The sequence below is a fragment of the Trachypithecus francoisi genome, unplaced genomic scaffold (genome assembly GCF_009764315.1).
Source record: "Trachypithecus francoisi isolate TF-2019V2 unplaced genomic scaffold, Tfra_2.0 Lachesis_group16, whole genome shotgun sequence".
NCBI lineage: Eukaryota > Metazoa > Chordata > Mammalia > Primates > Cercopithecidae > Trachypithecus > Trachypithecus francoisi.
In genome coordinates this window covers 94,420,529-94,447,423 of record NW_022681461.1, presented here as the reverse complement: position 1 = coordinate 94,447,423, position 26,895 = coordinate 94,420,529, and the positions used below count along the sequence as shown (strand labels likewise).

Genomic DNA, 26,895 nt, shown 5'->3' with positions numbered 1-26,895 from the left:
TTTTGGGAATACTTATTTTTGTGGGCATACTTCATTTCCTTAGCAAGTAATGTCTAATACATTAGTAGAATTTTTTAGGGCTTCAAGTACGTTTTGCCAGATTGCTTTCTCAGGTTAAGTAATTTTCATTTTCAACAGGCAAGTGTGATGGTGCCCATTTCAAAAGTGGTCGCTTTAAACAGCTTGTGCTCGTGGGCGGGGCTGATTATCTTGGCTCTGGAGCCAGCATCCTCAGTGGTATAGACCCTGACTGCTGTGGCCTTGACTGTTTTCATGCTCATCTCGAAGCTTTTTTTTCTCTGGCACAGCCTTTCTCTGCAGGGCTTCACGGTGGCCAGCAGTCAAGGGCTCCACAGCGGGCTCTCGATTAGCACCTTCACTTTGTTGCTCTTTAAAATCCTATTTGCTTTGATATTTCTTTAAAGAATTCAAAATGAGTTGCAGCAGTGGGAGGCAGCTCCAAGTCACTGCACGTCTTCCTTGGTGTCCCTGAGGTCTCAAGAGCTCTGTCACTTACCAGAATTAAAATATACAGGATAGTTGAAAATGAAGAATTATTGTACAAAAAACACCGGGCAGGGACAACAAAATTTACCTTAAAAAACAACAAGGTGGTGGCCATGTTAGCCCTGGGGAGTTTGATTTGTGGGAGCACAGCTGAGGTGGGGTGGGGTGCTGAGCGGCAGAAGATGGGCCCTGGGGGAAGGAGGCGAGAGTGGGGGGCTGGCGAGGGATCAGGGCCTGAGCAGAGGCTGGGTTCCCCCCGGGAAGAGTGTCCTTCCGAGCTCTGTGGCCTCACAGGACCCTCTCCTGGGATCCCGAGGAAGAAAATCCCAGGTCAAGGGAGACTGGACAATGAGGTACAGGGAGCCCTCGTGGGTTTGCGGGTTGGGGCTGGCCCTTGCTCCTCCCTGTGCTGCGGGTTCGCGGTCCCAGCAGAGGCAGTGGGAAGGTATCACCAGGCTCTGGGCTTCTCAGCGCATCGAGACCCGCCAGCGAGGCAGGGGGGTCCACAGCCGCAGAGGCAGTGCTGGGTTCTGTGTTATTCCCAACCTTGGTGCAACAAGAGGTGAGGAAGGGTCTGCTCACGTCTCTGCGGCAGACAGTGGTCCTGGCTGTCGTAGACCGTGGTCATGTGTGTGAAGCGGTGTTCTTAGCTGCAGGCCCATCCCTGGTGGGCCTGTGAGGACCTGACGCAAGTGCTGGGGGCATGGGAGCTGGGAGAGAGCCACACGATGTGACTTTGTGTGTACCACACTCCTTACTCGGTGGCCCTGTGTCCTTGTAGGTGGTAACGTGGACCTGGAAGGCCAAGCAGAGGGGAAGAAGGAGGTAGAAGCGGATGACTTGATGAGGAGCGGCCCCCGGCCCATCGTCCCGTACAGCTCCATGTTCTGTTTAAGCCCCACCAACCTGTGAGTCTCCTTGCCTGCTGGTGTGTGTGGCTGCCCACTCACCCCTGCATCACGATCCATGGGAACACAGTAGCCAGCGCGCACTGATTCTGCACACTTATGTAGACAGACGTCTCTGAGTACCACAGCAGTCCCCAGAGGCATGTGCCCGTGTGGCCTCATTCTGCAGAAGAGGACGTGGGCACAGGAGGTTCTGTGACTGTTCACAGGCAGCCCCAGCAGAGCTGGGATGAGCTGCAGGCCCGGGCTCCTCACCTCCTATGTGGCATGTGTGTGTGTCTGCACACAGGGACCCCGTCTGCCCTGTCTCTCAAACACACGTCCATCCCTGGCGCCTGTGTGGCATGCATGTGTGCACTGTGTTTATTTGCATGTCCGTCTGTGTGTCCGCCCTGCGCTCTTCATGCATCCGTCATCCACTCTTCAGTCCGGGGCTTCCGTTAGTCCAGCCAGTATTGATGTGGCAGACAGCACTCTAGGTGCTGGGAATAGCTAGGAGTGAACAAAACAGGTGAGATCCCCTGTCCTTGCTAAACCTGTGTGCTGGTGGGAGAGATAGACAACAGACACGACAAATAAGTAAAAGACATAAGATGCAGATAGTGATAAGTGCTGGGAGGAAACACAAAGCAAGGCGGGGAGATGCAGACCATTGGGCGCTAAAACGTAGATGAGAAGGTCAGGTGGGGCTTCTGGGGTGAGACTGGAACAGAGCTTTAGGAGGAGGAGGCAGAGGGAGAGGCAGAGCAGGGGTGGAGCCACACAAGAGCTTGCCCGGCCAGAGCGGGGCTGGGCAGGTGCCCGGGAGAGCAGAGGGCAGCAAGGCTGCGTGGACATGCCCCTGTTGGTTGCTAATCTGTCCATCCCCTTCTTTTTTCACCACCCAACCGTCTTTCCACCAAGCCCTGTGTTACCCCTCTTCCTGCCTCCTCCCTCCCATCAGTCTTTTATCCAACACACATGTCTTGGGAGCTTACCGTGCTCTGCTGTGGTTAGGAGTAAAGCGGTCATGGAGACAGACATGGACCCTGCCATGTCAGGACTAGCAGTGCAGTGGCAGGTGAGGGGCGGTAACCTGGTGTGGAAATGGAAACACAGGAAGGCACTGGCATTCTGGGAGCAGGTGAGAGAAGGCCAGGGAGGTTTTCTGGTGGCAGTGACATCTTGGTTGAAACCTGAAGGATGAGTAAGAGTTAAGGTGAAGAGGGGAGAAGGGAGGAACTAGCGGAGTGTTCACAGTAGCCCAGAAGTAGAAGCCAGCAGTCGGCAAACAGCTGAGGACAGAGCTGGGTTGGAACACAAAGGGTAGGCGGGGCTAGCTGGGTGTTCTCTTGTGGCGTTGGGGGGTCACACCATCCCAGAGCACAGTGAGAAGCGTGGGATATGTGCACGGTGGGGCACTCAGATTGCAGCCCAGCAGGGCCCTTTTATGGGGAGACTGCAGATGGAGGCCACTGAGTAGATGGTAAGGGTTTCAGGGAGGGGCAGTGGTGGTTAGACCAGGGTACTCATAGTGGTGAGGTTTGGAAGTTAAGTGCGTGTGGAGGAATTTTAGTGGCAAGATCTACAGAATTTGGTGATAAATTAGATGTGGAAGGGGAAGGAGACATCGAGGATGACACCCAGTTTCTGCCTGACAGTGGCGGAAGGCACTGCATTCACTGAGACCAGCAGTGCTGCTGGGATCCCGCCTGCAGACCCTGCAAAGCCTGGGGCGGCTGGGGATGTCTCATGGCCAGGTGGACTTAGGATCTGAGCTGGGGTAGAGCTGAGTGCCAGAAACCCAGACACAAGTTGGAGTGGGTGACGGCTGAATTAGAAGGAAAGGCAGCCCTTTTAAGGAAGGGAAGTGGCAAGGGCGGAGGCAGCAGCAGGCTGGCGGTGGGCCGGGGATGAACAGCTCTGTGGACGCAGGGGCAGGAGCTAGATGGCAGAATTCCCTTCAAGGAAGAGGGAGATGTGGGCAGCCGCTTAAGGTGGATGGCCCTTGGGGGTTCGTAGGTGTGGGTGAGAGGAAGAGCTGAGAGGACTGGGGGCGGTGGGCATGCCTGCGAGGCAGGGGAGGCACCGCCAGAGCACAGCCCTTGTGATGGGTAGGTGCTCAGTAATATTGAACAAGTGAGTCAGGCAGATGGGACTGGAGCAAAAGGCGAGCATGTGGCAGTGTGTGGAGCATGTTCATATGCACCCTGGGAGCCTGGACAGGGCACACACCCCGCACAGGCCCCAGAGAACTTTCGTAGGGCGAGAGAGACCTGCTCTCCCTGAGAATGTTGATGCTGAAATTCTTCCTCTCTGAGCAACTCCCTCCCTGCTGCCCACAGCTGACCTCTCTGTGAAAGGGCTGGGTAGTTGATGCTGTTGGCGTTAAGACTGCTGTTGGCTGCATGGACAGTTGGTAATGAGTGGATGTAGCTGTACTCCAGTGAAGTTTTATTCACACAAACAAGTCAGCCCGATCTGGCCTGTGAGCTTTGCTTTGTTGACCCCTGCTGTGAGGGTCTGCAGCCTTCCCCACTCCCTATCCCAGGAGGCCCTCTCAGGAATCTCAGCCGCTCTCCGTCACCTGGCTGCCACCTCCAACCACAGGGACCAAGCGAAGCTCTGGGGCCACAGCTTCCTGAGGCAGCCCAGAGCCGTTTCTGCGGGACGGGCTGAGCCTGCCTGTGGCAGGGGGCTGGCGCACCCAGCGGGTGGGCCTTGTGATCCGTGCGTTCCCTCACAGGCTCCGCCGCTTCTGTCACTACATCGTGACCATGAGGTACTTTGAGATGGTCATTCTCGTGGTCATCGCCTTGAGCAGCATCGCCCTGGCTGCTGAGGACCCAGTGCGCACGGACTCGCCCAGGAACAATGTGAGTGGCCCGGACGGCTGGGCCCCCGCCAGGCTGTGGGGCGGGAGTTGGGTGCCTTCCCAGGAGCCCAAGGGGCTGGGGTGGGACTGTTGTCCTGTCTTCTCACAGGACACCCCTCCTTCCTCTCTCTGTGTGCCTGGGAGTGCAGGACCAAAGGTCTGGAGACAGGAAGACGGTGCGGCAGAGGGGGCCTGTTCCCAGACAGGCTTGTCGGAGACCCCCTCCCAGGACCGTTGTCCACAGGCTTCCTGGCTCCCTGGCTGACTGCTTAGAGGCCTGGAGGAAAACCTCGGAGCCACTGAGGGCACCCTGGCTTAGGTTTCAGCCCAGCTTTTGACAGTAACCTTCCTTTTGGTTTCAGGCTCTGAAATACCTGGATTACATTTTCACTGGTGTCTTTACCTTTGAGATGGTGATAAAGGTGAGATATGTGGCTGCCCCTCGTGACCCCAGTGTTTTGCTTTCCCTCCCTCATGATTGAGATGGGACCAGGGCAGGGGTTGAACCACGATTCCTATAAACTCTTAAGACATATGGTAGGTGTGAACTGGGTGTGTGCTCAGCACGTGAACGTGTGCAAAGAGGCTTTGTCGTTCACTGAGGAAATTACGTCCCCCACTGGGAGTGCTCCCCAGCGTCGTGCCTGGGCCTCCACTTGCCCTGGTTTCTTGAACACGTGAGCTACAGTCTCTCTCCAGTGTGCACATGTGGGCGGAGGCCCTCCCTCTTGGGACAGCAAAGGAGGAGGGCTGCGTGGCATTGGCTTGGGGAGGAGGAGACCTGGGAGAGAGAGAGTGTTGGAAGATTGTTGGAAGTGGGTGCTGAAGACTTGAATTTAGGAGGGCATTTGTCTTATGATAGATTCAGAGTCCTTCCTTGTCTGCCTCTAAGTGTTGGTACGAGGTCCCCCCATATCACTGTCTGACTAGTGTGGCCCTTGTGCGTTTATGCAGGTGTGCCTTCAGTGTGATTGAGTGTGCACACAGCTGCACATCCATGACTTCCGTGCAGCTTAGGGGGTGTGTGTGCCCGCATGCATGCACACAGGGAAGCGTGTGCATATGGAGCACCGACAGCAGATGCATGAACACGTTACCTCTGCTATTTCACTCTTGCAAAATTTTGTGGGGTGGGCGTCATTATCCCAATTTTACAGACACTTAGTCAGGTTATGGTGCTGGCCCAGAATTGCAGCAGCAGGAGTGACAGAGCCAGGATGCAAGTGAAGGTCTGTGGAACTGCCGTCCTGCTGCTCTGAGCTTGCCTGCAGGGGATCTGGGCGAGCTCTGAGCTCCCTGGGGCCATGTGTGCCTACAGCTCTGCGGTGGAGGAGCAGATGGAGATGGAGGCCTCAGTCTTATTCAGACTGAAGGGAAGCTGGGAGCCCAGGCAGGATCTCAGCTGGTCATGAGCCGTGTAGGGATATTTGGGTCCACGGCATTGAGGTCCAAAGGCCACTGAGGCCCTGCGAGGTGTGACCTAGGCTGTGCCTCCCTACTCTGGCAGGGCGTGCGCAGGTGTCTTTAAGGTGCACTGAAGTCACAGGTGTGCACATGCATGCACACTCAGCCACACTGAGCCTTCCACGGGGACCTAGAGCTATATTCCTCCCTCATGACTCTGGAGCCTTGCTCTGCCTGTCTTTCTGGGTTTGTTTTGTTTTGTTTTTTTGAGAGTGGGTCTCACTCTGTCACCCAGGCTGGAGTACAGTGGCGTGATCTCAGCTCACTGCAGTCTCTGTGTCCTGGGTTCAAGCAATTCTCATGCCTCAGCCTCTCAAGTAGCTGGGATTACAGGTGTGCACCACCACGCCCGGCTATTTTTTGTATTTTTGGTGGAGATGGGGTTTCACCATGTCATCCAGGCTGGTCTTGAACTCCTGAGCTGAGGTGATCCACCTGCCTCAGCCTCCCAAAGTGCTGGGATTACAGGCTTACGTAAGCCACCATGCCTGGCCATGTTTTACTTTTTCTTGAGAGACAGGATTTCAGTGTGTTGCCCCGGCTAGTCTCCAACTCCTGGGTTCAAGCAATCCGCCTGCCTCAGCCTCCCCAAAGTGCTGGGATTACAGGCATGAGCCCCCGCGCCTGGCCTCTGCCTATCTTTTCTGGATTATCATGTACCTGAAGTGTGTTTCTCCCTCCTAGATGATCGACTTGGGACTGCTGCTTCACCCTGGGGCCTATTTCCGGGACTTGTGGAACATTCTGGACTTCATTGTGGTCAGTGGCGCCCTGGTGGCGTTTGCTTTCTCGTAAGTAACGTTTGCTCTGCTCTGGCTGGGGAGAGCCCCCAGAGTCACGATGGGCATGAGGGTGAGGGAAGAAGGAAGAGGCCCTGCTGTGGGCCTCCCTGGGCTGTCTGTGGCTCTGTCGCTGTCTATGTGGGACTGTCCCTGCCTGCTTGGGGCGGGGCTGCATGGGGTTAGGGGGTCCTGAGGTCTGTCTGTGGCTCTCAAACTAGGTAGGGCCCTGGCGTGGCCTGTGACCCTGGGACCATCCCCCCCTGCCTGGAGGGGTGGGGACTGTGTGGGGCTGGGAAGCCCTGGTGTGGCCTGTGGCTCTGGGACCGGGTGGCACAGCCTCTGGTGTGCCCAGCGTTTGCCTCCCAGGGTCCTTGGAGGCAATTTCACCTTGACCTGCTCTGAGGCAAGTCTGCTCCTGACCTGGGGAGACCTCTGGTGCTTTCGCCCAAGGCAGAACTGGTGGTCGCCTTCCCCTCTTGGGGCATTAGACGTCTCTGACTCCTGAGCCAGTGGCACTTGGCCCTGCTGTGGCTGGACCTGGAATTGGCTTCCCCAGATCCTACGTGGAGGCTGTCATTGGGGGCTCCGCTACAGCTGGGGATGGGAATACAGCGGGGAGTTGTGGGGTGAGATCCAGAGACAAGGAAGGCCCCTAGTGGACGACAGACATGAGGGAGGGTCCACATCTCTCCGAGCCGCTGGGAGGGCTGCTCCTGGCGCCACTGACTCTGTTCTCTTTGTCTTCCTCTTGCTGGACTCGGCAGGAGCTTCGTGGGGTAATGCCTGCTCTCCCCCACACGCTGCCCCTGACATCACAGCATTCCAGCAGCCCTTCTTGGGTCATTTCATCTCCAGCCTCACCCCCCGCTCATCCACCTTCACCCCATCGGGGCGCATGCTGCCGGGAGCCAAGTCCCCGGCCAGGGGTTCCTGCCATGCCTCTGGGAGCGGGGCGGGGAGCTGGGCTGGAGCTGGGCATGGTCAGCTCTTGGTGAGGAGCTTCCTGGTGAACAGGCTGTCCCCAGTGAGGGCTGGAGACTGGGGCCATTGGCCTGGAGGGCAGCAAGGGCTCCGGGAGGGAACTGCCACCTGTGGCCACAGCCCAAGGACCGGGGACATCGTAAGGTGCTTCCAGTGCAGCTCCTCTCCGGAAGACTGGCGTTCTTTCCTCTCTTTCCTCTCCACTCCAGCCCCCTGCAGTTCCCACTGTCTCCTCTTTCTGTGATAAAGGAATGAGAACTTTGCTAAAGCATCAACATAGGCCTTGGGAGTGGGAACACTGCAGCCAGGGGTCCCCCAGTCAGGAGGAGGGGAAGGGGTTGGGCCCATCCAAGCAGCCTCAGAGCAGGAGAAAAGGAGTAGGCCCCAGATGGACACTCCCCCAGAAAGCCTCATTTACTGGGCGACAAAACAGTATCCCCTCCCTCCTGCCCCTGTCCCCTCTTCCCTCAGCTGGTGGAGGAAGCTGGTTTGAGAGTGGGTAATGGAGACAGGAGGCTGGGTTCTTCCCATCTGGAAGCGTTTCAGGGGGAGTTGATCTGATTCTGGAGTGTAGGCTACAGTCAGGGGAGAAGAAGGGACCATGTAGCCACACGGCTCAGGGTGACTGAGCACTCCCTGCTCAGCCCCAAGTGTTGCTGGAGCCCCAGAAGAGCACAGGGGGCAGGGCTGCCCCTACAAGCTGGCCTTCCCCGGGGAATGTGGTGGGATGTGGCCTCTGAGCAGGGTGGGGAAGGGCTCCATGTGTGAGTGAATCCCACCCAGCCCTGAGGCCTCAGCTCCCACCCTCACCTCCCACCAAGTAGAGTGGCTTTGCTTCTGAGAACGGGGACCTTCTTAGGAGGAAACCTCTCCTCGACACTGCCGGCCCGGCCTCAGTAGGGTCATGGGAGGTCCAGTCTGCAGAACCTGCTAATTTCTGTGTCCCTGACAGGCTGAGGCAGCTACATGGGTCTGCCCTGGCTTTTTTTTTGGAGGGGCCCTGATCGAGGCCCGCTGATTCTGTACTTCTGCTTGCTTCTGTGCCTGGAATTTTCTTTCCCCGACTTCCTGTCTTGCTGTCTGTGCCCTGCATGAGTTTTCCTGTCTGCTGCTTTCTGGGTCGCGTTGATATGTCTGTCTCTGTGGCTCTTCCTCCCTCCCTCCCTCCCTCCCTCTCCCCTTGTTTGTCTTAGTCCACCCTGCCTCTTGCATTGCCTCTGTATTGGTCTGACTTTTTCTCTTTCTTACTCTCCTTCCCCTCTTCTGTCTTCCTGCTGTCAGTTTCATGTCAGCGGGAGGAATGTTAGGGCGACTGAGGAGATCTGTAGGGCAGAGGCCAGACAAGTCCCCTTTACCTCCCTCTAGCCAGCCCAAAAAGCAAGGAAAAAAGCCCTTCCAGAAGATTCTAGCCCTAGAAATGTGCTTGTGGGCCTCCACTTCTGGGTCTGCAGTGCTCGTGCAGGTCCCTTCTGTCCTCGTTTCCTGGAAGCTGGGGTGGGTGGGATGGGTGTCAGGGTGATGGTTCCTCTCCTCATGCACCAGATGCTGCTGCCGTGGTCCCAGCTCCTGTCCTTAGATGAGGCCTGGGCCAGGCAGCCTCTGGGAAGAGTCATGGTGGCCTGTGGCACCTGCAGGGCAAGGCCTCTGCTCATGTGTCCTCCACCCTGGAGGCTGAGACAAAACGCACAGGGGAGCAGGACCCAGGCCCTGGGGGGCCACGTGGGAGCTGGGCACACCCACGCCTCCTGCCTGTCTGCATCTGTGGCTTCTCCCTTCTAGAGGATCCAAAGGGAAAGACATCAATACCATCAAGTCCCTGAGAGTCCTTCGTGTCCTGCGGCCCCTCAAGACCATCAAACGGCTGCCCAAGCTCAAGGTTGGAGCCTGGAGTTGGGGCTTGAGGGATGTGCTGTGCATGTGTGCGTGTGCATGTGTGTGCATGAGTGTGTGTGCTCACATCACACCCCTGCGTGAGGGGGTTGGGCTCACTCAGCTGTAAGCCCCGATTACCCCAAGTAGACCTTGTTCCCAGCAGCCTCCTGTGAGAATCCTCCTTAGCCCAGCAGGACCACGCAGCACAAGGTTTTTCTTCAGCAGCTGCAGTGCAGTATGGAAAAGGCTGCGGGACAGGCGCAGGGTGGTGGAGGGAGATGCTGGAGGTCAGGGGCTTGGGACTTTGGCTGCTGAGAGGGGGATGGGCACGGGCTGAGCTTCTGGATAAAGACAGAGTGTAAACCCACACTCGTAGGGCCACGAGAAACCTAGTCATTGTGAGCTTGTGCTCGGCCCTGTGTGAATTGCTTTATGTGCTTCACCTCACTTCATCTCCCAAACGATTCTTTTACTGGAAATCAAGCTATAGAGACCTGAGGCAATGTGGGACTTAGAGAAGAAAGTTTTGGCTCACTTCATCTCCCAAACCTTTATGCAGCCGATTCTTTTACTGGAAATCAAGCCACTGAGACCTGAGGCAATGTGGGACTTAGAGAAGAAGGTTTGCTTAGAACCTGTATGTGAAGGAGTGGGCTGGCAGGCAGCTGGGGAAGGCGTCGGAGGCCCACTGGGTCCAGGGAGGAGTGGCACCGAGTGGCGCTGTGCAGTGGTCATCCACAGTGTGCCAGGCTGCTTTGTGGGAGACAGTTGTGGCCCCACCTTCCCATCACAGCCAGATCAGGGCAGCCTGGGAGGTGTCTTCCCAGCTCTGAGGGCAGCATGATGTGCACAGGGAACGCTGAGCTTCCAGGTTGGGAAAGACCCGAGAGAAAGCCTCAGGTGGTGATGGCTGATGACAGGCTGGCCTTGGGCCACAGGGCACATGTGTCTCTGTCCTGGAGCCTACTGGTTTATCCTCAGTTTGCCCAAATTGCTTTCCTGAGGGGCAGGGTGCAAGTGCAGGGCAGAGCCTGGCTGCACTCTCTCTGCACAGGCCCAGCGCCTCCTGGTGCAGCTCGGCCTGGGCTCCTGGTCACTCCTGTTTCTGTGTCTGAACTCTGACCTGTGAGGTCGGGCCTCCTAGGCATCCAGCCGCTGCCTCTAGCACCTCCTGCCCCTCCATCCGGGCCAAGAGGCCTCCCCTCACAAGAGACACAGCACTAGTCTTCTGTGTCAAGGAAGCTGGCGGTGGAGCCTCTCTGTGGTCAGGGGCCTGAGGGCCTTGCAGGGCCCTGGAATGCCTGGGGGCCACCTGGATGTCAGTGGTCCTCAGGTTTCCATCCTGTAGGTCCTCTCTTCTGGGCCCCTTCACGTCCTTTCCTGCTTCTAGCCCCTCCCTGTGGCTCCATCTCCTGTCATGGCTCCACTCCTCTCCCCATGGCCCCACTCCTCTCCTCATGGTCCCACCCCCCACCATGGCTCCACCCGTCTCATCATGGCCCCACCCTTCCCCTCATGGCTCCACCCTCCCACCATGACTCCACCCCTTTCCTCGTGGCCCCACCCATTCCTTATGGCCATGTCCTCCCACCTTGGCTCCACCCCCTCATCATGGCTCTGCAGCTGCCCTCATGGCTCCACCCCTCTCATGGCTCCACCCCTCCCCATGGCCCTACCTTTCCCCTCATGGCCCCACCCTCCCACCATGACTCCACCCCTTTCCTCATGGCCCCACCCTCCACCATGACTCCACCCCTTTCCTCATGGCCCCACCCTCCCACCATGGTTCCACCCCCTCATGGCTCCGCCCCTCCTCCTGCAGGCTGTGTTTGACTGTGTGGTGAACTCCCTGAAGAATGTTCTCAACATCCTGATTGTCTACATGCTCTTCATGTTCATCTTTGCTGTCATTGCGGTGCAGCTCTTCAAAGGGAAGTTTTTCTACTGCACAGATGAATCCAAGGAGCTGGAGAGAGACTGCAGGTAAACTGAGGCAGGGTGCAAGGTGAGACACAGAGTCCCATGATGCAGACAACACTGGGAGTTTCCTTGGGATCAGGTGGAGCTGGTCACATGGCGTGGGAGACTCCACTGCGAGCATCACGGAGCCTGCCTGAGGGTCAGGGAGGGGCTTGCTTGAGAAGTGCTAGTATCACCACAGAAGACGGGAATGCATCCCTCCCCAGCACCACACCAGGGGCCCCCAGCACTTCTTTCTCAGCAGGGTCAGGAGCCAGGTATGTTCTGAGGGACACAGACATCCAGGGAGCTCAAGGTACCCACTCGGCAGGGCTTCTCTAAGCCCTAGAGATCTTGGCTAGGCTGTAAGGCAGAGGGACTGCCCGATGACTGGAGCCACTGTCACTGTCCGCATGAGGCCTCAGAGCTTCCTGTGCCCAGCCCTGCCTCCAAAGCAGACAGGAGACGGGCCTTGGGGAAGAGCTGGGGAAGAGCTGGGTAGCTGCCGGTGTGGACCCTGGGCCAGGCAATACCCACAGTGTCTTCCTGCCCACGCAGCAGTGTCCCAGCTGCCTCTATGTGAATATCCTCCTATACTGGTGAGTGATGGGCACTTGGCTGTTTGCGGCTGGGCACGTGGCTGCACGTGCACATGTCCGCCAGGGAGCAGTAGCAGTTCAGGGAGGTGTATCTGTCTAGGAGTGGAATTGCCGGGTCCTGGGTGTGTGTGTGCTCAGCCTTAGTAGATGCTGCCAGGCCCTTGTGTGAAATTACACTCTTTCCAGCCCCACATCCTAGCTAAATCTTGGTGTTTTCTGTCTTGCCTTTCTGGGTGTTGTGGTCATTCACCGTGGTTTAATTTTATACTTGTGAGATTGAGCCCCCTTTCCTAGGGGGATTGGCTGCTTAGGTGTTCTTTTCTGGAAGTGTCTGCCTGTGGTCCTGTGTCTGCTGTCTGCTTCTTTCCTGTTGGTTACCAGGAATCATGTAATGTTCTGAACAGGAACTCTTTGTCACATGTACGGATCGTGGACGTCTTCTCCTCCTCTGAATGGTGCTTTCTACTCTTTTAATGGTGTCTTTTAAAAAACAAAGTTCTTCTTTCTTTTTCTTTTTTTTTTTTTGAGACAGGATCTCTTTTGCCCAGACTGGAGTGCATTGCTGCTATTGCAGCTCAGTGCAGCCTCGAACTCTCAGGCCCAAGTAATCCTCCCTCCTCAACCTCCTGAGTAGCTCAGATGACTACAGGCATGTGCCACCATGCTTGGCTAATTTTTAAAATTTTTTGTTGAGATGAGGTCTTGCTATATTGCCAAGCTGGTCTCGAACTCCTGGGCTCAAGCAGTCCTCCTGCCTTGGCTTCCCAGAGTGCTGGGATTATAGGCGTAAGCCACTGTACCCAACCATAGTTCTTGATTTTAATATAGTCCAACTGATCCTTTTTATTCTTTTATGCTAAGTACTCTTTATATGCTGTTTAAGAAATCTATCCCAAGGCCAGGCATGTTTTCTTGTGTTTTCTTCTGAAAAGTGTTATTTTTGCCTTTCATATTAAGATCTGCAATTTACTTGAAAGTTGATTTTTATGTGTTGCATGAGGTATGGGTTAAGATACGTTTTCTGATGATAGATATCCAATTCACTCAGCATTGTTTATTTGAAAAGGTCATTCTTACCCAGTGTAATGGGGTTTTAAAAAAAACAAAAACAAAAACAAAACAGCTTTAGGCCAGGCGCAGTGGCTTACACCTGTAATCCCAGCACTTTGGGGGGCTGAGGTGGGTGGATCACGAGGTCAGGCGTTGGAGACCAGCCTGGCCAACATAGTGAAACCCTGTCTCTACTAAAAATACAAAAAATTAGTCGAGTGTGGTGGCGGGCACCTGTAATCCCAGCTACTCGGGAGCCTGAGGCAGGAGAATCACTTGAACCTGGAAGGCGGAGGTTGCAGTGAGCCAAGATTGTGCCACTGCACTGCAGCCCGGGTGACAGTGCGAGTCTCTGTCTCAAAAAAACAAAAAAACAAAAAAAAAACCCCGGCCGGGCGCAGTGGCTCAAGCCTGTAATCCCAGCACTTTGGGAGGCCGAGACGGGCGGATCACGAGGTCAGGAGATCAAGACCATCCTGGCTAACACGGTGAAACCCTGTCTCTACTAAAAAGTACAAAAAACTAGCCGGGCGAGGTGGCGGGCGCCTGTAGTCCCAGCTACTCGGAGGCTGAGGCAGGAGAATGGCATAAACCCGGGAGGCGGAGCTTGCAGTGAGCTGAGAACTGGCCACTGCACTCCAGCCCGGGCGACAGAGCAAGACTCCGTCTCCAAAAAAAAAAAAAAAAAAAAAAACCCCGAAAAACAAAAGAACAGCTTTATTGAGGTATAACTGACACATTATACTGTTTGTTTGTAACAATCCACTGAAAGTGTGCAATTAAGAGATTTTTAGTGTGTTCACAGGTACACGCAACCATTGCCACAGTCAATTTTAGAACACGTTTTCAACACCTCAAAAAAAAAAAAAGAAAAATAAACCCGCACCTTTTAACTATCATCCCCTACATCCCTGTCCCCACCCCTAGCCAACTAGGAATCTGTTTTTAATCTCTGTAACCCTCTCTGTTCTGGACATTTTTTGTAAACTGAATGATACAATGTGTGGTCTTTTGTGAGTGGCTTCTTTTGCGTGATGTTTTCAGGTTTGTCCACGCAGTGGCCTGTGTCAGAGCCTTGTTCCCTGTTACGGCTGAATATCTGCTCTCTGCTGTGCCACATTTTCCTTATTCTTTCATCTGCTGATGAACATTGAGTTGTTTCTACCTTGTGGCTGTTATAAATGATGCTGTCTTACACATTTGTGTCCACATTTTTGTGTGGATCTGTTTTCGCTTCTCGTAGGTATGTACCTAGAAGTGGAATTAATGGGTGATTGGTAACTCTGTGTTTAACTGTTTGAGGAAATGCTAGACTATTTCCAAAGTGGCTAAAGCATTGTGTATTCCCACCAGCAATGCACAAGGGTTCTGAATTCCCCATATCCTTGCCAACACTTGTTGTTTTCCATCTTTTTAGTTTGGGTATTTTTAAACTTACAGCCATCATCGTCCAGGTGAAGTGGTGTCTTGCAGTGGTTTTGATTTGCCTTTCCCTGATAACGACTGGTGTTGAGTGGCGTTTCATGTGCTTAATAGCCATTTGTGTATCTTCTTCAGAGGAGTGTCTATTCAGATCCTTTACCCATTTTTTATTTGTTTTTTTTTTTTAATTTATTAGGATAGTTACTTACATATTCTAAATACAACTCCCTTATCAGACAGAGGATTAGGAAATAAGTACTTTTTCCCATTCTGTGGATTTATCTTTTTACTTTCTTGATGTCCTCTAAGCACAAAAATGTCAGATTTTGATGCAGCCTAATTTATCTATGTATTTTTTATTTTGTTGCTCATGATTTTGGTGTCACATCTAAGGATCCATTCCCAGATTTGAGGTCATGAAGTTTTGCCCCTGTTTTCCTCTAAGCATTTTGTAGTTGTAGCTCCTTACACTTAGGTCTTGAATCCATCACGAGTTAATTTTTGTCTGTGGAGTAAAGTAGGGTCGCATTCATCCTTCTGCATGTGGACATCCAGTTGTCCCAGCACAATCTGTTGGAGAGGCCATTCTTTCTGCACGGAATGGTTTCAACACTCTCTTCAGTGTCGGTTGATACGTGGCTTTATTTGGATCTTTTGTCTTTGCCCTCTAACCTCCCATGTTCTTATTCCCAGGGGTCAGTATTTGGATTATGAGAAGGAGGAAGTGGAAGCTCAGCCCAGGCAGTGGAAGAAATATGACTTTCACTACGACAATGTGCTCTGGGCTCTGCTGACGCTGTTCACAGTGTCCACGGGAGAAGGCTGGCCCATGTGAGTGCTCATCCTGCTCTCCGTGGCTGGGGCAGGCAGGCCCTGAGCTTGGCCTCTCTTCCTCCCTCCATCCCTGGGCTCAGGCGTGGAAGCAGACCCATCCTTGTGATGCAGGTCTTGAGTTCTTAGGGCTGTCTCCTTTGGGGGTTCCCCTGACACATGCTGTCCTCTTTGCCCAGGGTGCTGAAACACTCCGTGGATGCCACCTATGAGGAGCAGGGGCCGAGCCCTGGGTACCGCATGGAGCTGTCCATCTTCTACGTAGTCTACTTTGTGGTCTTTCCCTTCTTCTTTGTCAACATCTTTGTGGCCTTGATCATCATCACCTTCCAGGAGCAGGGGGACAAGGTGATGTCTGAATGCAGCCTGGAAAAGAATGAGGTAGGTGGATGCTCTGTGGAGTCTTGCAGTGGACAGCGTGAGCAGCACCATCAGGCTTTCCTCCTGCGCACAAATCACTCACAGCCGGGTCAGCTTTGGCGGCCACTGTCTGCGAACACAGGGGCGGGGCCTCCTTTCTCCTGCAGAGGGACCAGATTTGGTGGGTTGAGGCCTGCTTGGAGAAGGTCTGGGCTGCCTCAATTTGCCTTCTCATCAGGGCTCCCTGTGAGGGCTGGTGAGACGGGGCTGGTGCAGTAGATGCCATAGGGTAGGTTTTCTGCTTTTGAGTCTCTGTGCTCCTTTCTCCTCTTACAGAGGGCTTGTATTGACTTCGCCATCAGCGCCAAACCCCTGACACGGTACATGCCCCAAAACAGGCAGTCGTTCCAGTATAAGACGTGGACATTTGTGGTCTCTCCACCCTTTGAGTACTTCATCATGGCCATGATAGCCCTCAACACCGTGGTGCTGATGATGAAGGTGTGTGGGGCTCAGCACGGAGGGGGAGCTGGCGCCGCTAGGGATTGGGATCTGACCCTGAGGCTGAGTGGAGAGTCAGCCTTCTTCCTCCCGGCATGAGCCAAAGAGCAATGGCCTTGCATCCTGGCCAGCACGGGATGGCTGTGGAATCCTGTTTCCCTTTGTTGTCTGTGGGCTGGGACAGTGGGGGGGTTCTGGGAGGACCCATGGAAAGCAGGAAGGGGTGTCCCAGGCCTGGGCGGGCATGGAGTTCTGTCCGCCCCCCTCGCTTGGTCATGGTGGTCCCAGATGGGGTGTCTTGGGGCTGCCAAACCCGTGGCCAACAGCACGTCTTCCCCGGGCAGTTCTATGATGCACCCTATGAGTACGAGCTGATGCTGAAGTGCCTGAACATCGTGTTCACATCCATGTTCTCCATGGAATGCGTGCTGAAGATCATCGCCTTTGGGGTGCTGGTACGTGCTTTGGTCCCCCCTTTGCCTTTTGACAGCCTGCATTCTGGCTCCCCGTCTGTCGGGCGACCTTTGGGGGCTCACAATTTGGAGCTGGGAATTCTCTGAGTACCCAGAGTGTGTGTGACACTACAGGGGCTCTGGGGAAGGGGCTGTGCTGACCCTCTCGGCTGCATGAGCTCTGCCCCCAGCCTAGGTCCTGGGAGGCCGGCAGGGCTGGGTTCTTCCCGTTTGAACACATGGCCCTTAGTCCTGCCTCTGCCCCGGCCGGAGGTGTCTTTGTCCCTGGCTTTGACATCTGCTTAGCTCTGGCCTTGTGCTGTGCCCCCTGGGGTGGCCCGTCTGCCCTGTGCTCTGTGTCTGTCACCCTCACCCATTTCCTGATCGGGGCCACCACCTATACCTCTTTGCCGACAGAGCCCTCATCAGCCGCTGGCACTAACTGCTCTTCTTTTTCTCTAGAACTATTTCAGAGATGCCTGGAATGTCTTTGACTTTGTCACTGTGTTGGGAAGTATTACTGATATTTTAGTAACAGAGATTGCGGTAAGTAGCATTTCTGTCCCTCCTTCAGGGTCCCCAGGTGGTTTCCTTCTAGAGGCTGCTCCCCTCAGTGCATCTCCAGGCCCTGTGTTGGCCTCCTCCTGGGTTCCCCAGGACCCCCTGGATGGACCCCCTGGACATGTGCAGGCTTCACTCCAGGGGTGGAGTTGAGGGATTGGGTGTTACCTCAGCAGATGTTCTTTCTTGAATAAGAAAGTGGTTCTCAAAGATCTTTTGGGCCTGAGAATTACCTGGAGCTCCATGGTAGCAACTAACCAAGAAGATGTGAGTCTTAAATTTGTATCTGTATAATGTGTATCTAACAAGGTGGTATCAAAAATCTATAAACTGAAACCAGTAAGGATTTATATTTGAAAATATTGCCCCCCACCGTCTCTCTCTCTCTCTCTTTATATGGGGAAATACTCATTCTTATCAAACATATGTGGATTATGCCTTAAAATTGCCCAGTGCTGGGATGTCAGCTTGTCTAAACAAATGCCAGAGCATCTGATCATAAAGCAACATTTTTTGAGTACAACACATTACACTGAAAATAAATGGCAGAAATCTCATTTGTTTGGTCTTAGGTTGAATTTTCAAGAAGCAGATGCAGAAACGAGCACTCATGTGAAAGTTACTTCTTAAGTAGTGTTCCCAGTAGAAACCAGCAAAGGGGCGTGGGGAAATGGGTGGTAAGAGAAGGACCAGCAGTGCTGCGTCCCAAGCTGTCCTGGTGGGTCAGTGTGGGTCATCTCCCAGGGGACTTCTGGCAGCAGCCTAGGTCGCACCTCAGAGCTATCCCTGCTGGAAAGGGAGCTGCAACGTGTTTGCCTCTGCACCCTCCGCAAGGCATTAGGCTGAGGGCTGCAACTGGGGTGTCAGTTCTCAGATGCTTCCGGCTCCCCGAGTAAGCCACGAGTACTGTGAAGGAGCCTCTGCACCCAAACTGTTAGGGCTGAAGGGACGTCTGACACCATCGGGAGGACCTGCCAGAGTGCCGGGGCTCCTTCCTGTTCTGCCCACACTTCACATTGGGTTCACTGTGCTCATTCTTCAGGATGGTGCTGGTCATGGTCTCTGGGAGACAAAGTAGAGCTCCCTCTGCTGTGCTGGTCCAAGCAGAGCTGATGTTCATCATCCCATTCCCCCTACCACCCTTTCTAGAGCCCCTGACCTGTGGCCAGCCTTCTGCTGCACTGGTTGCTGGCCTGGTGGGATGACCCAGACCCTCAGCCCTGTGCATCTCGAGTCCCTACTTGCTGCCATTCCTTTATCCAATCCTGGCTGCTGTAGTAGTCCAGTCACAGTGGAGACTGCTTCTAGGAGCATGTTCATAGGAGCATGGAGAAAGGTGCCATGAAGCCCCTGATTCCCAGAACTATGTAGTGGCAGCTCTGCCCTTCACAATAATGAGGGTCAGGTGATCTGGCCAGCATGGACACTCTTTGTGATGCCTGCTGGCCTTTTGGCACAAGCGGCCCCAAGTGACCAGGTGGCCACCATGGCTTTTGGTGTTGGGTGATAGAACCTTCTCCGCCTGTTTGAACCAGGGCCTCTAGATTTGCGAGACCTAAATTTGGGGAAGATGAGCACAAAACACCTACTGGGTTTCTGGAGTGATGGTGAGAGGGGCTACTTCTCCTTTCACCATTTCCTCGATCCGTGCATTTTACTGATTGGGCACCCAGTGCCATCGATTGGCCATTGGTTCCTCTTGAAATATGGCAGCACAACCCCATGAAGTGTTTCACCAAGCCGGCATGTTATCTCTGCCTTTAAGGTCAGGGCAGCATCTCCTGAGTGGTGTTGCATTAGATGGTCCAGTGGACCGTGAGGTCACGTGGCTCACATGCATCCCCTGCGTGTGCTCCGAGCTGATGTTATATGAAATCCTGTGTTGGGAAATCTCTGACACCAGCCCTGAGATGCTAGTGCTGCCATGGTGCTGCACAAGGAAAGCAGACCCACACCTGGGATGTGGGTGGATCCCGGTTGAGACAAATCACTGCCCTTTCCAGGAGAAGGAGGTCTGATACAGTCGGCTTGCCACTAGGTGGCTGGTTGACAGCCACAAGGCATGGCACCAAATGGAGGCCCAGTGTTGCTCTCTGCTCACCCCAGGTAGATAATCGTCAGTGGTCATGGCTGGATCATCTGCTGAGAGGCTCTTGGCCATGATGGCCACCCTATCCAGAGGTCTGTTGTGTGGACACTAGGGCTGGTGAGGACAGAGGCTAGCCGATATCTGTTGGTCGACTTATCCCAGTGCTTGGTTTTTAGTGCCCCATGGTGAGCATTGGTTCGCAAAACAAAGGCCGGTACCCCATGCCTGTTCCCAAGGCCTGCCTTTCTGCCTCTCCCCTAGACCTTGTTCCCTCCAGGGTCCTGACCAGCCGTTTGTGCCTGCCTCGGACCCTGTTATCCTCAGCACAGGCAGCTTGTTTTCCCCCACACACGGAGCTGACCAGGTACCCTGCCCAGGGCTCTGCTCCACCACTGTCTGTCAGGCTGTTCCCATGTGAGGCTGTAGTGAGGCCTGCACCAGTACACCAAGCAGCCCATCCACAAGCCAGGTCTGCGTTTCCCCCTAAGTTGTAGTGAATTCCTATGAAGTGATGGCGGGAATGAGGTGAGGACGTCATTGGTCAACAGAAGTGCGTTCCATGGTAATGGCGGGAGTGAGGTGAGGACGTCATGGTCAACAGAGGTGCGTGTCATGGTGATGGCGGGAGTGAGGTGAGGACGTCATTGGTCAATGGAGATGCGTGTCATGGGGGATTGGGCCACATGTTGGGTGCTGTGTCCTCTAGATATGCTTGGGTTTGTTCACAGAGGTCAGGAGCCCTTCCCTTGTTCACTGGGCCTGTGGTGGTCTGACAGCACATCACTATGGGGAGATGCTGTGGTGTCATAGACAGCGATGTCTCTTGGTGACACACACAGCTGCCACCAGGACCAGGAGCTAGATTGGGCCCTCTCGTTATGCTTCCGTTCTGTAGATGGCGTGGCCTGCTCCCAAATGCTAGGTGTCTGCACTGACTTATCTGTGGAGGCTTTCCCAGGACTTTACCCCGCATCCTTACCTACCACATACACATCAAGGACCCTGGGGGCTGCTGGGTTTTGTGGCCAAAGTGGCAGGGCCATTGCTGTCACAACATGGGTCTGTTAGAGACCCCACTCATGCTCTGAAACCTCGCAAACGTGGCAGCGTTTTGAGTCACAGCAGTATTTCCTAAGTGGCTTATACCATCTCCAGAACGCAAAGCAACCTACCTGCAGTAGAAATGGGAGGTGCAATCACTAACTTGTCTCTTACCTTGGAGTCCTTGTCCTGGCATAGCCAAGACCACCGGACCCCTGAAAACTTCACTGACGTGGAAGGTCCATGAATCCTTATAAGATTCGTCAGGGCATCTGATCTAAGTAATACAACGTCATCAATGTTGTGGACCAGTGTGGTTTTCTGAAGAATGTCTTGGTCAGGCATAGTGGCCCACACCTGTGATCTCAGGGCTTTGGGAGGCCAAGGCAGAAAGATCACTTGAGTCTAGGAGTTGGAGACCAGCCTAAGCAAGATGGCAAGACCCTGTCTCTGCAAAAAATTTTAAAAAGTAGCCAGGCATGGTGACACACGCCTGTAGTCCCAGCTACTCAGGAGGCTGAGGTGGGAGGATCGCCTCAGCCCAGGAAGTCAAGGCTGCAGTGAGCTATGATTGCATCACTGCACTCCAGCCTGGGCCACAAAGTGAGACCCTGTCTCTAAAAAATAAAAATAAGAATTCTAAATGATTAAGAGTCCCTTTGGACCCTGTTGTGACATAGGGTCAGACCGTGAATGTCTGCTGTGCATGCAAACTGCTTCTGACCCTGCCTAGCAGTGACTGCTGAAGAGTGTGCTCACCAGGTTGGCACCTGTGTGCCAAGTCCCAGAGGCTGAGTACATCTGTTCTTTAAAGATATCGAATCTCCCACAGCACTGGGTACTGTGCTTGGGTTATTTGGGGAGTAGTCCACTGTGATCCATTGTGATCCAGTTTTCTTGCACGGTCCATACTGGTGAATTGAATGGGAATGGGGTGTAGACCAACCACCCCTGTGTCTTTTAATTATTCAAGGTGGCACTAACCTCTCCATTCCATACTGGATGCAGTGTTATAATTTACTGTTTTGGCTGGGGGGTGTCGGTGTTGAGGACTTTCCTATTGTTATGTCGAATTCACGTGTTGAGGGGCCAGTGTGGCGGGTTCTGCCAGTTAGGACGAGGCAAATGAACACCAGCTTTGCCCGGGCACACGAGACCACTGAGAGACGGGCACAGGGGCCAGGACACCAGTGTGTCCTGTGCACACCAGTGTGCACAGGGGCCAGGACACCAATGAATCCCAGGCCCCTGTGCACACTCTGACATGGAGCCACAATCTCATTTTAGTTCCTTGGCATCAGTGTTATCTTGGACCTTGTATCCAGCAGCCTTCAACACGTCCAGGGATTCTTCTTTCTCCAGTGTGCAACCTCTCAAGTAAACAAGCTAGATCTTCTTGGGGAGGGGCAGATGAATGACTGCTGTCTAGACTCCCTCTTGGGTTGCAGGATTCTTCTGCAAGGGGGCCCCGTCTCTCCTCTAAGCTATGGACCCTGGATCTGGAAACTGACTGGTTGAGAGACAGGGAGGGAGTGTGTTTGTCCACTGTGGTGGCTGATACCAGCCTCTGCTCACTTACTTTGATTCCTTTGAGTTCCATATTTACGGACATTCATCTCAAGCAGCATCCTTGTTGGCGCTGCCCCTCTGTCCTGCCCTAGGAATGTCACGGCTGATTAGCTGCCACCGTGGACCTTTGCAGGTCAGGGCTCTTGGTTGCCATTGAGGCCTTGCCGCCCACTGTGGTGGTTCCAGGCAGCCAGCTGTGGAAGGGAGACAGCCTGGTATGATTGTGGGCTGCCATGGAGCCTCTGCAGCTCCGGAGCCTTCTCTTCTGCCCAAAAGAATCGCTGCTCCATGACTGTCTCCTCCCATCAACCCTGGCCTGCGGGAGATAACCACCAGGGACCTTGTGCGTGATGCCAGTGCCCTCCTCCCAGAATGCTCTGAGAAGCTGGTTGGCTCATGGGCACTTAGATCGTACATGATAGGTTCTTTCTAGCATGCCCACCTCTCTGAGCCTTCTGGTCCTGTGCTCAGCATCTGCCCAGGCAGTTCTGGCGCCCCCACCTCGTTTAATGTGGGCCATGAGGTTTTCCAAGCTCCTAGGGGTCATCCCCGCAGCCTGTCAGCACCTGCTTCAGGTGCCCTTGCCAGGGCATTGGATCCTGAGTCATGGGAGAAAGCTCCCCTACATTAAAAATAGTTTTTTTTTTTTTTTTTTGAGATGGAGTCTCACTCTATCGCCTGGGCTGGAGTGCAGTGGCCGGATCTCAGCTCACTGCAAGCTCCGCCTCCCGGGTTCACGCCATTCTCCTGCCTCAGCTTCCCTAGTAGCTGGGACTACAGGCACCCGCCACCTCGCCCGGCTAGATTTTTGTATTTTTTTTATAGAGACGGGGTTTCACCGTGTTAGCCAGGATGGTCTCGATCTCCTGACCTCATGATCCGCCCGTCTTGGCCTCCCAAAGTGCTGGGATTACAGGCTTGAGCCACCGCGCCCGGCTAAAAATAGTTTTTTATCCAGCCTGTCTTCCACCCATCCTTATCCAGTCCCTCCCACCACGGTCCTCCCACACTCCTCCCACACATACCCATTACATCACACAGCCCTGAGCAGCCTTGCTGCACTGAGCAGCCTTGGTTTCTCACTCAGCAGGACCACCGCTTCCCCAGTCAGCCTGTGTGAAAACTCGAGTTGTGAGTCTAGTGGCCAGTGTGGGAAGTGAGGTGGATCTTGGGGAGAGTGAGCACCATTGTGGAAAGCATCCACCTCAGCTGAGACTCCTGCAGGTGTTCAGGCAAGACAAAATGAGGTCCTCCAGCAGGGAGGGGACGCTCCTGCAGGCCCAGGCAGTCCCGAGGCATCTGAGAACTCGGTGTTGGGGGCACGCCCACACTGGTGTTCCTGCTCTGCATGTCTGGCCTGCCCTCCCTCTCCGGGTGCTGACGCTGGAGCACGAGAGACTTGTGGAGGCCTCTCCAGAGCCCTGGTCCTCCCTTGAGTCCCAGGCTGGTCAGCACAATCCACCACAGACCACAGTTGTGTTATGCTTGGAGTTGCTAATTGACAACTTACACTTATAACTTTTTTTCCCCAGAGCAACTGGGGACACTTAGCTATGGTTCACCAGCTCTACCGTCCTTGCAGTGCCCATTCCTGACAGCCTGTGGATGCTGATGATGTCTTGCAGCATCGTTATTGCACCCCTTTCAACCCTTTACAGATTTACCCAAGATGAAGGTTTCAGCAGTTTTAATGCTACAGCACAGCAGGAGTTACTGTCACCTCACTTACCACCCACCAGCAGAGGAGAATCTGGCCAGTGAGCCACTCCCCAAGGCTCCATCCTTAGAGTCAGCTTCCAAGGAACCACCTCTGGTGCCACCTGTCTTTGGATCAGAACCTGTGATCCAAATGTGATTTTTTAGGAAGTGTTTCCAGGAATAGTTGGTGAGGAGGGGGGCAGTTGGATAAGGAAGAGATCCAGCTTCAAGCAATTCCATGTAATTTGGGCTCCTTCCTTCAGGGGAGCTCTGAGGGTGGTGTGGATGCCACATCAGAGTTGTCCCAGTGAGGGGCAGGAAAGTGCAGCCTGGGCTCCTCCTGCAAAGCAGGTTCTGGCAGCCTGTGGGAATTCCACATCAAGAGACCCAAGTGGGCCAGGCACGCTGGCTCGAGCCTGTACTCCCAGAGCTTTGGGAGGCTGAGGTGGGAGCATCGCTGGAGCCCAGGAGTTCGAGGCTGCCCTGAGTTATGATTGTACCATTGCATTCCAGTCTGGGCAATGGAGCAAAACTCTATCTCTAAAAAGAGAGAGAGAGAGAGAGAGGCGGGGAGGCAGGAGGAGAGAGAGAGAGGGAGAAGGAGAGACAGCTCCTGCTGGGTGTGGAAGTGCACTGGGAGCCAGTGTGGACAGAAGCAAAGTGATCACAGAGCCTGTATGGCTGAAACACAGTACCTTCTCACTTTTGAGGAAAGAAATTTCTGACTAAGTCGTGGGTAAAAGATGAAATGATGGAAATTAGAAAATATAAACAACAGAAAAACAATGAAAATACCATATATTAAAGCTCATGAGATAACAGCTGAAACAGTACTCGGAAAGAAATTCATAACCTTAATGTTTATATTAAGAAAAAAACAACGTAAAAAATTAGTGAGTTTAGCATCTAACTTTAAAAGTTAGAAAAAGAACAACAGAATAAGCTCAATAAAGTAGAAGGAAAGTCTAAGAATAGAAATTAAGAAAGTAGAAACCAAAGACTAGAGAGAATCAAAGTCTAAACTTGGTTCTTTAAAGACTTAAAAATGGACACACCTCTGGCAAGATTAATCAAAGAAAAATAAGAAGGTGAAATATATGATGTAAAGGCAGAGAAAAGGGTCATGACGGCAGGTACAGGAGAGATTAACGTGAATAAGGTGAAGGAGAATATTGTGAACAGTTTATTCCGGTACATTTGAAAACCGAGGTAAGTGAACACATTACTAGAAAAATGTAAATGACCGAATCTGACAGAAGAAGAGGGAAAAACCCTAAATGCTTCTTTATTAAAGCATTAAAGAAGATGAATCAACAATCTTCCCATAAAGAAAACGCCAGATTTTAGTGGTCTTACACATTAGGTTTCTACCTAAAATATAAGGAAGGACAATTCCACTCTTAAACAGATTTTTCTAGAGAACAGAAAAAGAGTGAACATTCTCTAACTAGGCCAGTATAATGTTGACGTTAAATTTTTTTAAAAGAAGAGAAGGCCGGGTGCGGTGGCTCAAGCCTGTAATCCCAGCACTTTGGGAGGCCGAGACGGGCGGATCACGAGGTCAGGAGATCGAGACCATCCTGGCTAACACAGTGAAACCCCGTCTCTACTAAAAAATACAAAAAAACTAGCCGGGCGAGGTGGCGGGCGCCTGTAGTCCCAGCTACTCCGGAGGCTGAGGCAGGAGAATGGCGTAAACCCGGGAGACGGAGCTTGTAGTGAGCTGAGATCGGCCACTGCACTCCAGCCTGGGCGACAGAGCGAGACTCCGTCTCAAAAAAAAAAAAAAAAAAAAAAAAAAGAGAAGGCCAGGTGCAGTGGCTCAGGCCTATAATCCTAGCACTTTGGGAGGCCGAGGTGGGCAGATCACCTGAGGTCAGAAGTTCGAGACAAGCGTGGTTAACATGGTGAAGCCCCGTCTCCACTAAATATACAAAAATTAGCCAGGCGTGATGGCGCACCCCTGTAATTCTAGCTACTCGGGAGGCTGAGGCACAAGAATCGCTTGAACCCAGGAAGCAGAAGTCGCAGGGAGCTGAGATTGCACCACTGCACTCCAACCTGGGCGACGGAGTAAGACTCTTTCAAAACATCTAAACCAGAACTCTGGCACTGCTGGTGGGCGTGCCAGCTGGCACAGCCTCTGAGAGGGCTCAGCAGCACCTCAAAAGTTGGACACGTGCTTACAACTCAGTAACTGTACTCCTAGGCATGTATCTCAGAGGGTGTCTGCACAGATGGCCACCAGAGGCATCTTCACACCAGTGTTCCTGGCACCAGTGTTCTGCCAACCAGAGGCATCCAAGTGCCCGTCGGTAATAGAATGTACCAGTTGTTAGCGTTGCTAATGCAGTGAAGGGCCGCATAGCAGTGAAAATACACAAATGATGTGAAATTGAGCTCCCCACTGGAAACACAGCTTGGGGGGGTTTCTGTGTGTGCGCCCCTTTCCAGTGACATCAGTGTGGATGCTTCTCAGAAACAGTTTGCTGTCAGAACACAGGTATGCGCAAGTCACAGAAGCCTGCGAAGGGCCGGATCCCACAACAAAGGCCAGGAACAGGCAAACAGAATGCATTTTCAGAGTTTATGGTAAAGCTGAAAAGACAAGCCATGATTAACAAGAAGGAAGGGTAGTTGCTGCATCTGCAGAGGAGGCAGGGAGACCCAAGAAGGGCTTCAGAAGTGATGGTGATGTTCCGTTCGTAAAGCTGGGTGATGAATATGTATAGATACCTGGTTGTACTTTTCTTTAGAATATTTATGCATAATCTTTTATGTGACATGCTTTATGATTTAAAAAAGTTAATGATGTGAGTAATCCAAGCAAAAAAGCTGAAACCTGCCATTTAATCAGAAAAATCAAGAAAGTTTAGTCCACTGGTGTTGCGTTTCCCCGTGGCTGCCTCCTCCCTGGGCGTCTCGCGCAGAAGCAGTTAGTCCCAGTGCGCTTTCCGAGAGGCACAGGTGGGCTGCATTGCTGACTCCTAAGGCCTCCTTTTTGGAAACAGAAACCTTTATTCATCAAATAAAGTGATAGAAACGTTGAGCTCCCAGCTGTAAGGACAGAGCTTGGTGGGGAGGGGTGGTTTCTGCATGTGTGCGGCTCCTTTCCAAGAGGGGCGAGGACTGCTGACTGCTGGCTGACATCAGAGATGTGCAGAGAGCCCCAGTGCCCAGCCGGGTTCTAGGGAAACCTCCCCACGCCCCAAAGAGGCCCTGGCGTAGGGCAGAGGACTTAATAGAAGGCAGATGCCTCCTGCAATGCAGGCAGCCAGAATAACTCACACTCCGTCCCTCAGCTGCGATACAGTCAAGGCTGGGGCTGTTTGTGGTCGTTTCAGACCTTGGTTCAAGCAAGCCCTCCTTGGCAGCCCCTGCCAACCCTGGACACC

General features: G+C 53.4%; 1 protein-coding gene across 14 annotated transcripts in view; it reads left to right on the top strand.

The window, feature by feature from the left end:
* The window catches only part of CACNA1B (calcium voltage-gated channel subunit alpha1 B), a 252,505-nt gene that overhangs the window by 169,659 nt on the left and 55,951 nt on the right, over positions 1–26,895 (top strand). For 7 of the 14 annotated variants that reach the window (XM_033238326.1, XM_033238335.1, XM_033238327.1 and 4 more), the window contains 12 exons: positions 1,289–1,415; positions 4,141–4,270; positions 4,632–4,691; positions 6,418–6,524; positions 7,280–7,291; positions 9,276–9,372; positions 11,191–11,351; positions 15,092–15,229; positions 15,409–15,610; positions 15,926–16,090; positions 16,435–16,545; positions 17,005–17,088. In XM_033238326.1, coding sequence (XP_033094217.1) covers positions 1,289–1,415; positions 4,141–4,270; positions 4,632–4,691; positions 6,418–6,524; positions 7,280–7,291; positions 9,276–9,372; positions 11,191–11,351; positions 15,092–15,229; positions 15,409–15,610; positions 15,926–16,090; positions 16,435–16,545; positions 17,005–17,088 — 1,394 coding nt within the window. The remainder of the gene's footprint in view (positions 1–1,288; positions 1,416–4,140; positions 4,271–4,631; positions 4,692–6,417; positions 6,525–7,279; positions 7,292–9,275; positions 9,373–11,190; positions 11,352–15,091; positions 15,230–15,408; positions 15,611–15,925; positions 16,091–16,434; positions 16,546–17,004; positions 17,089–26,895) is intronic. The other 7 variants (XM_033238339.1, XM_033238337.1, XM_033238336.1 and 4 more) reach the window with 1 other exon arrangement.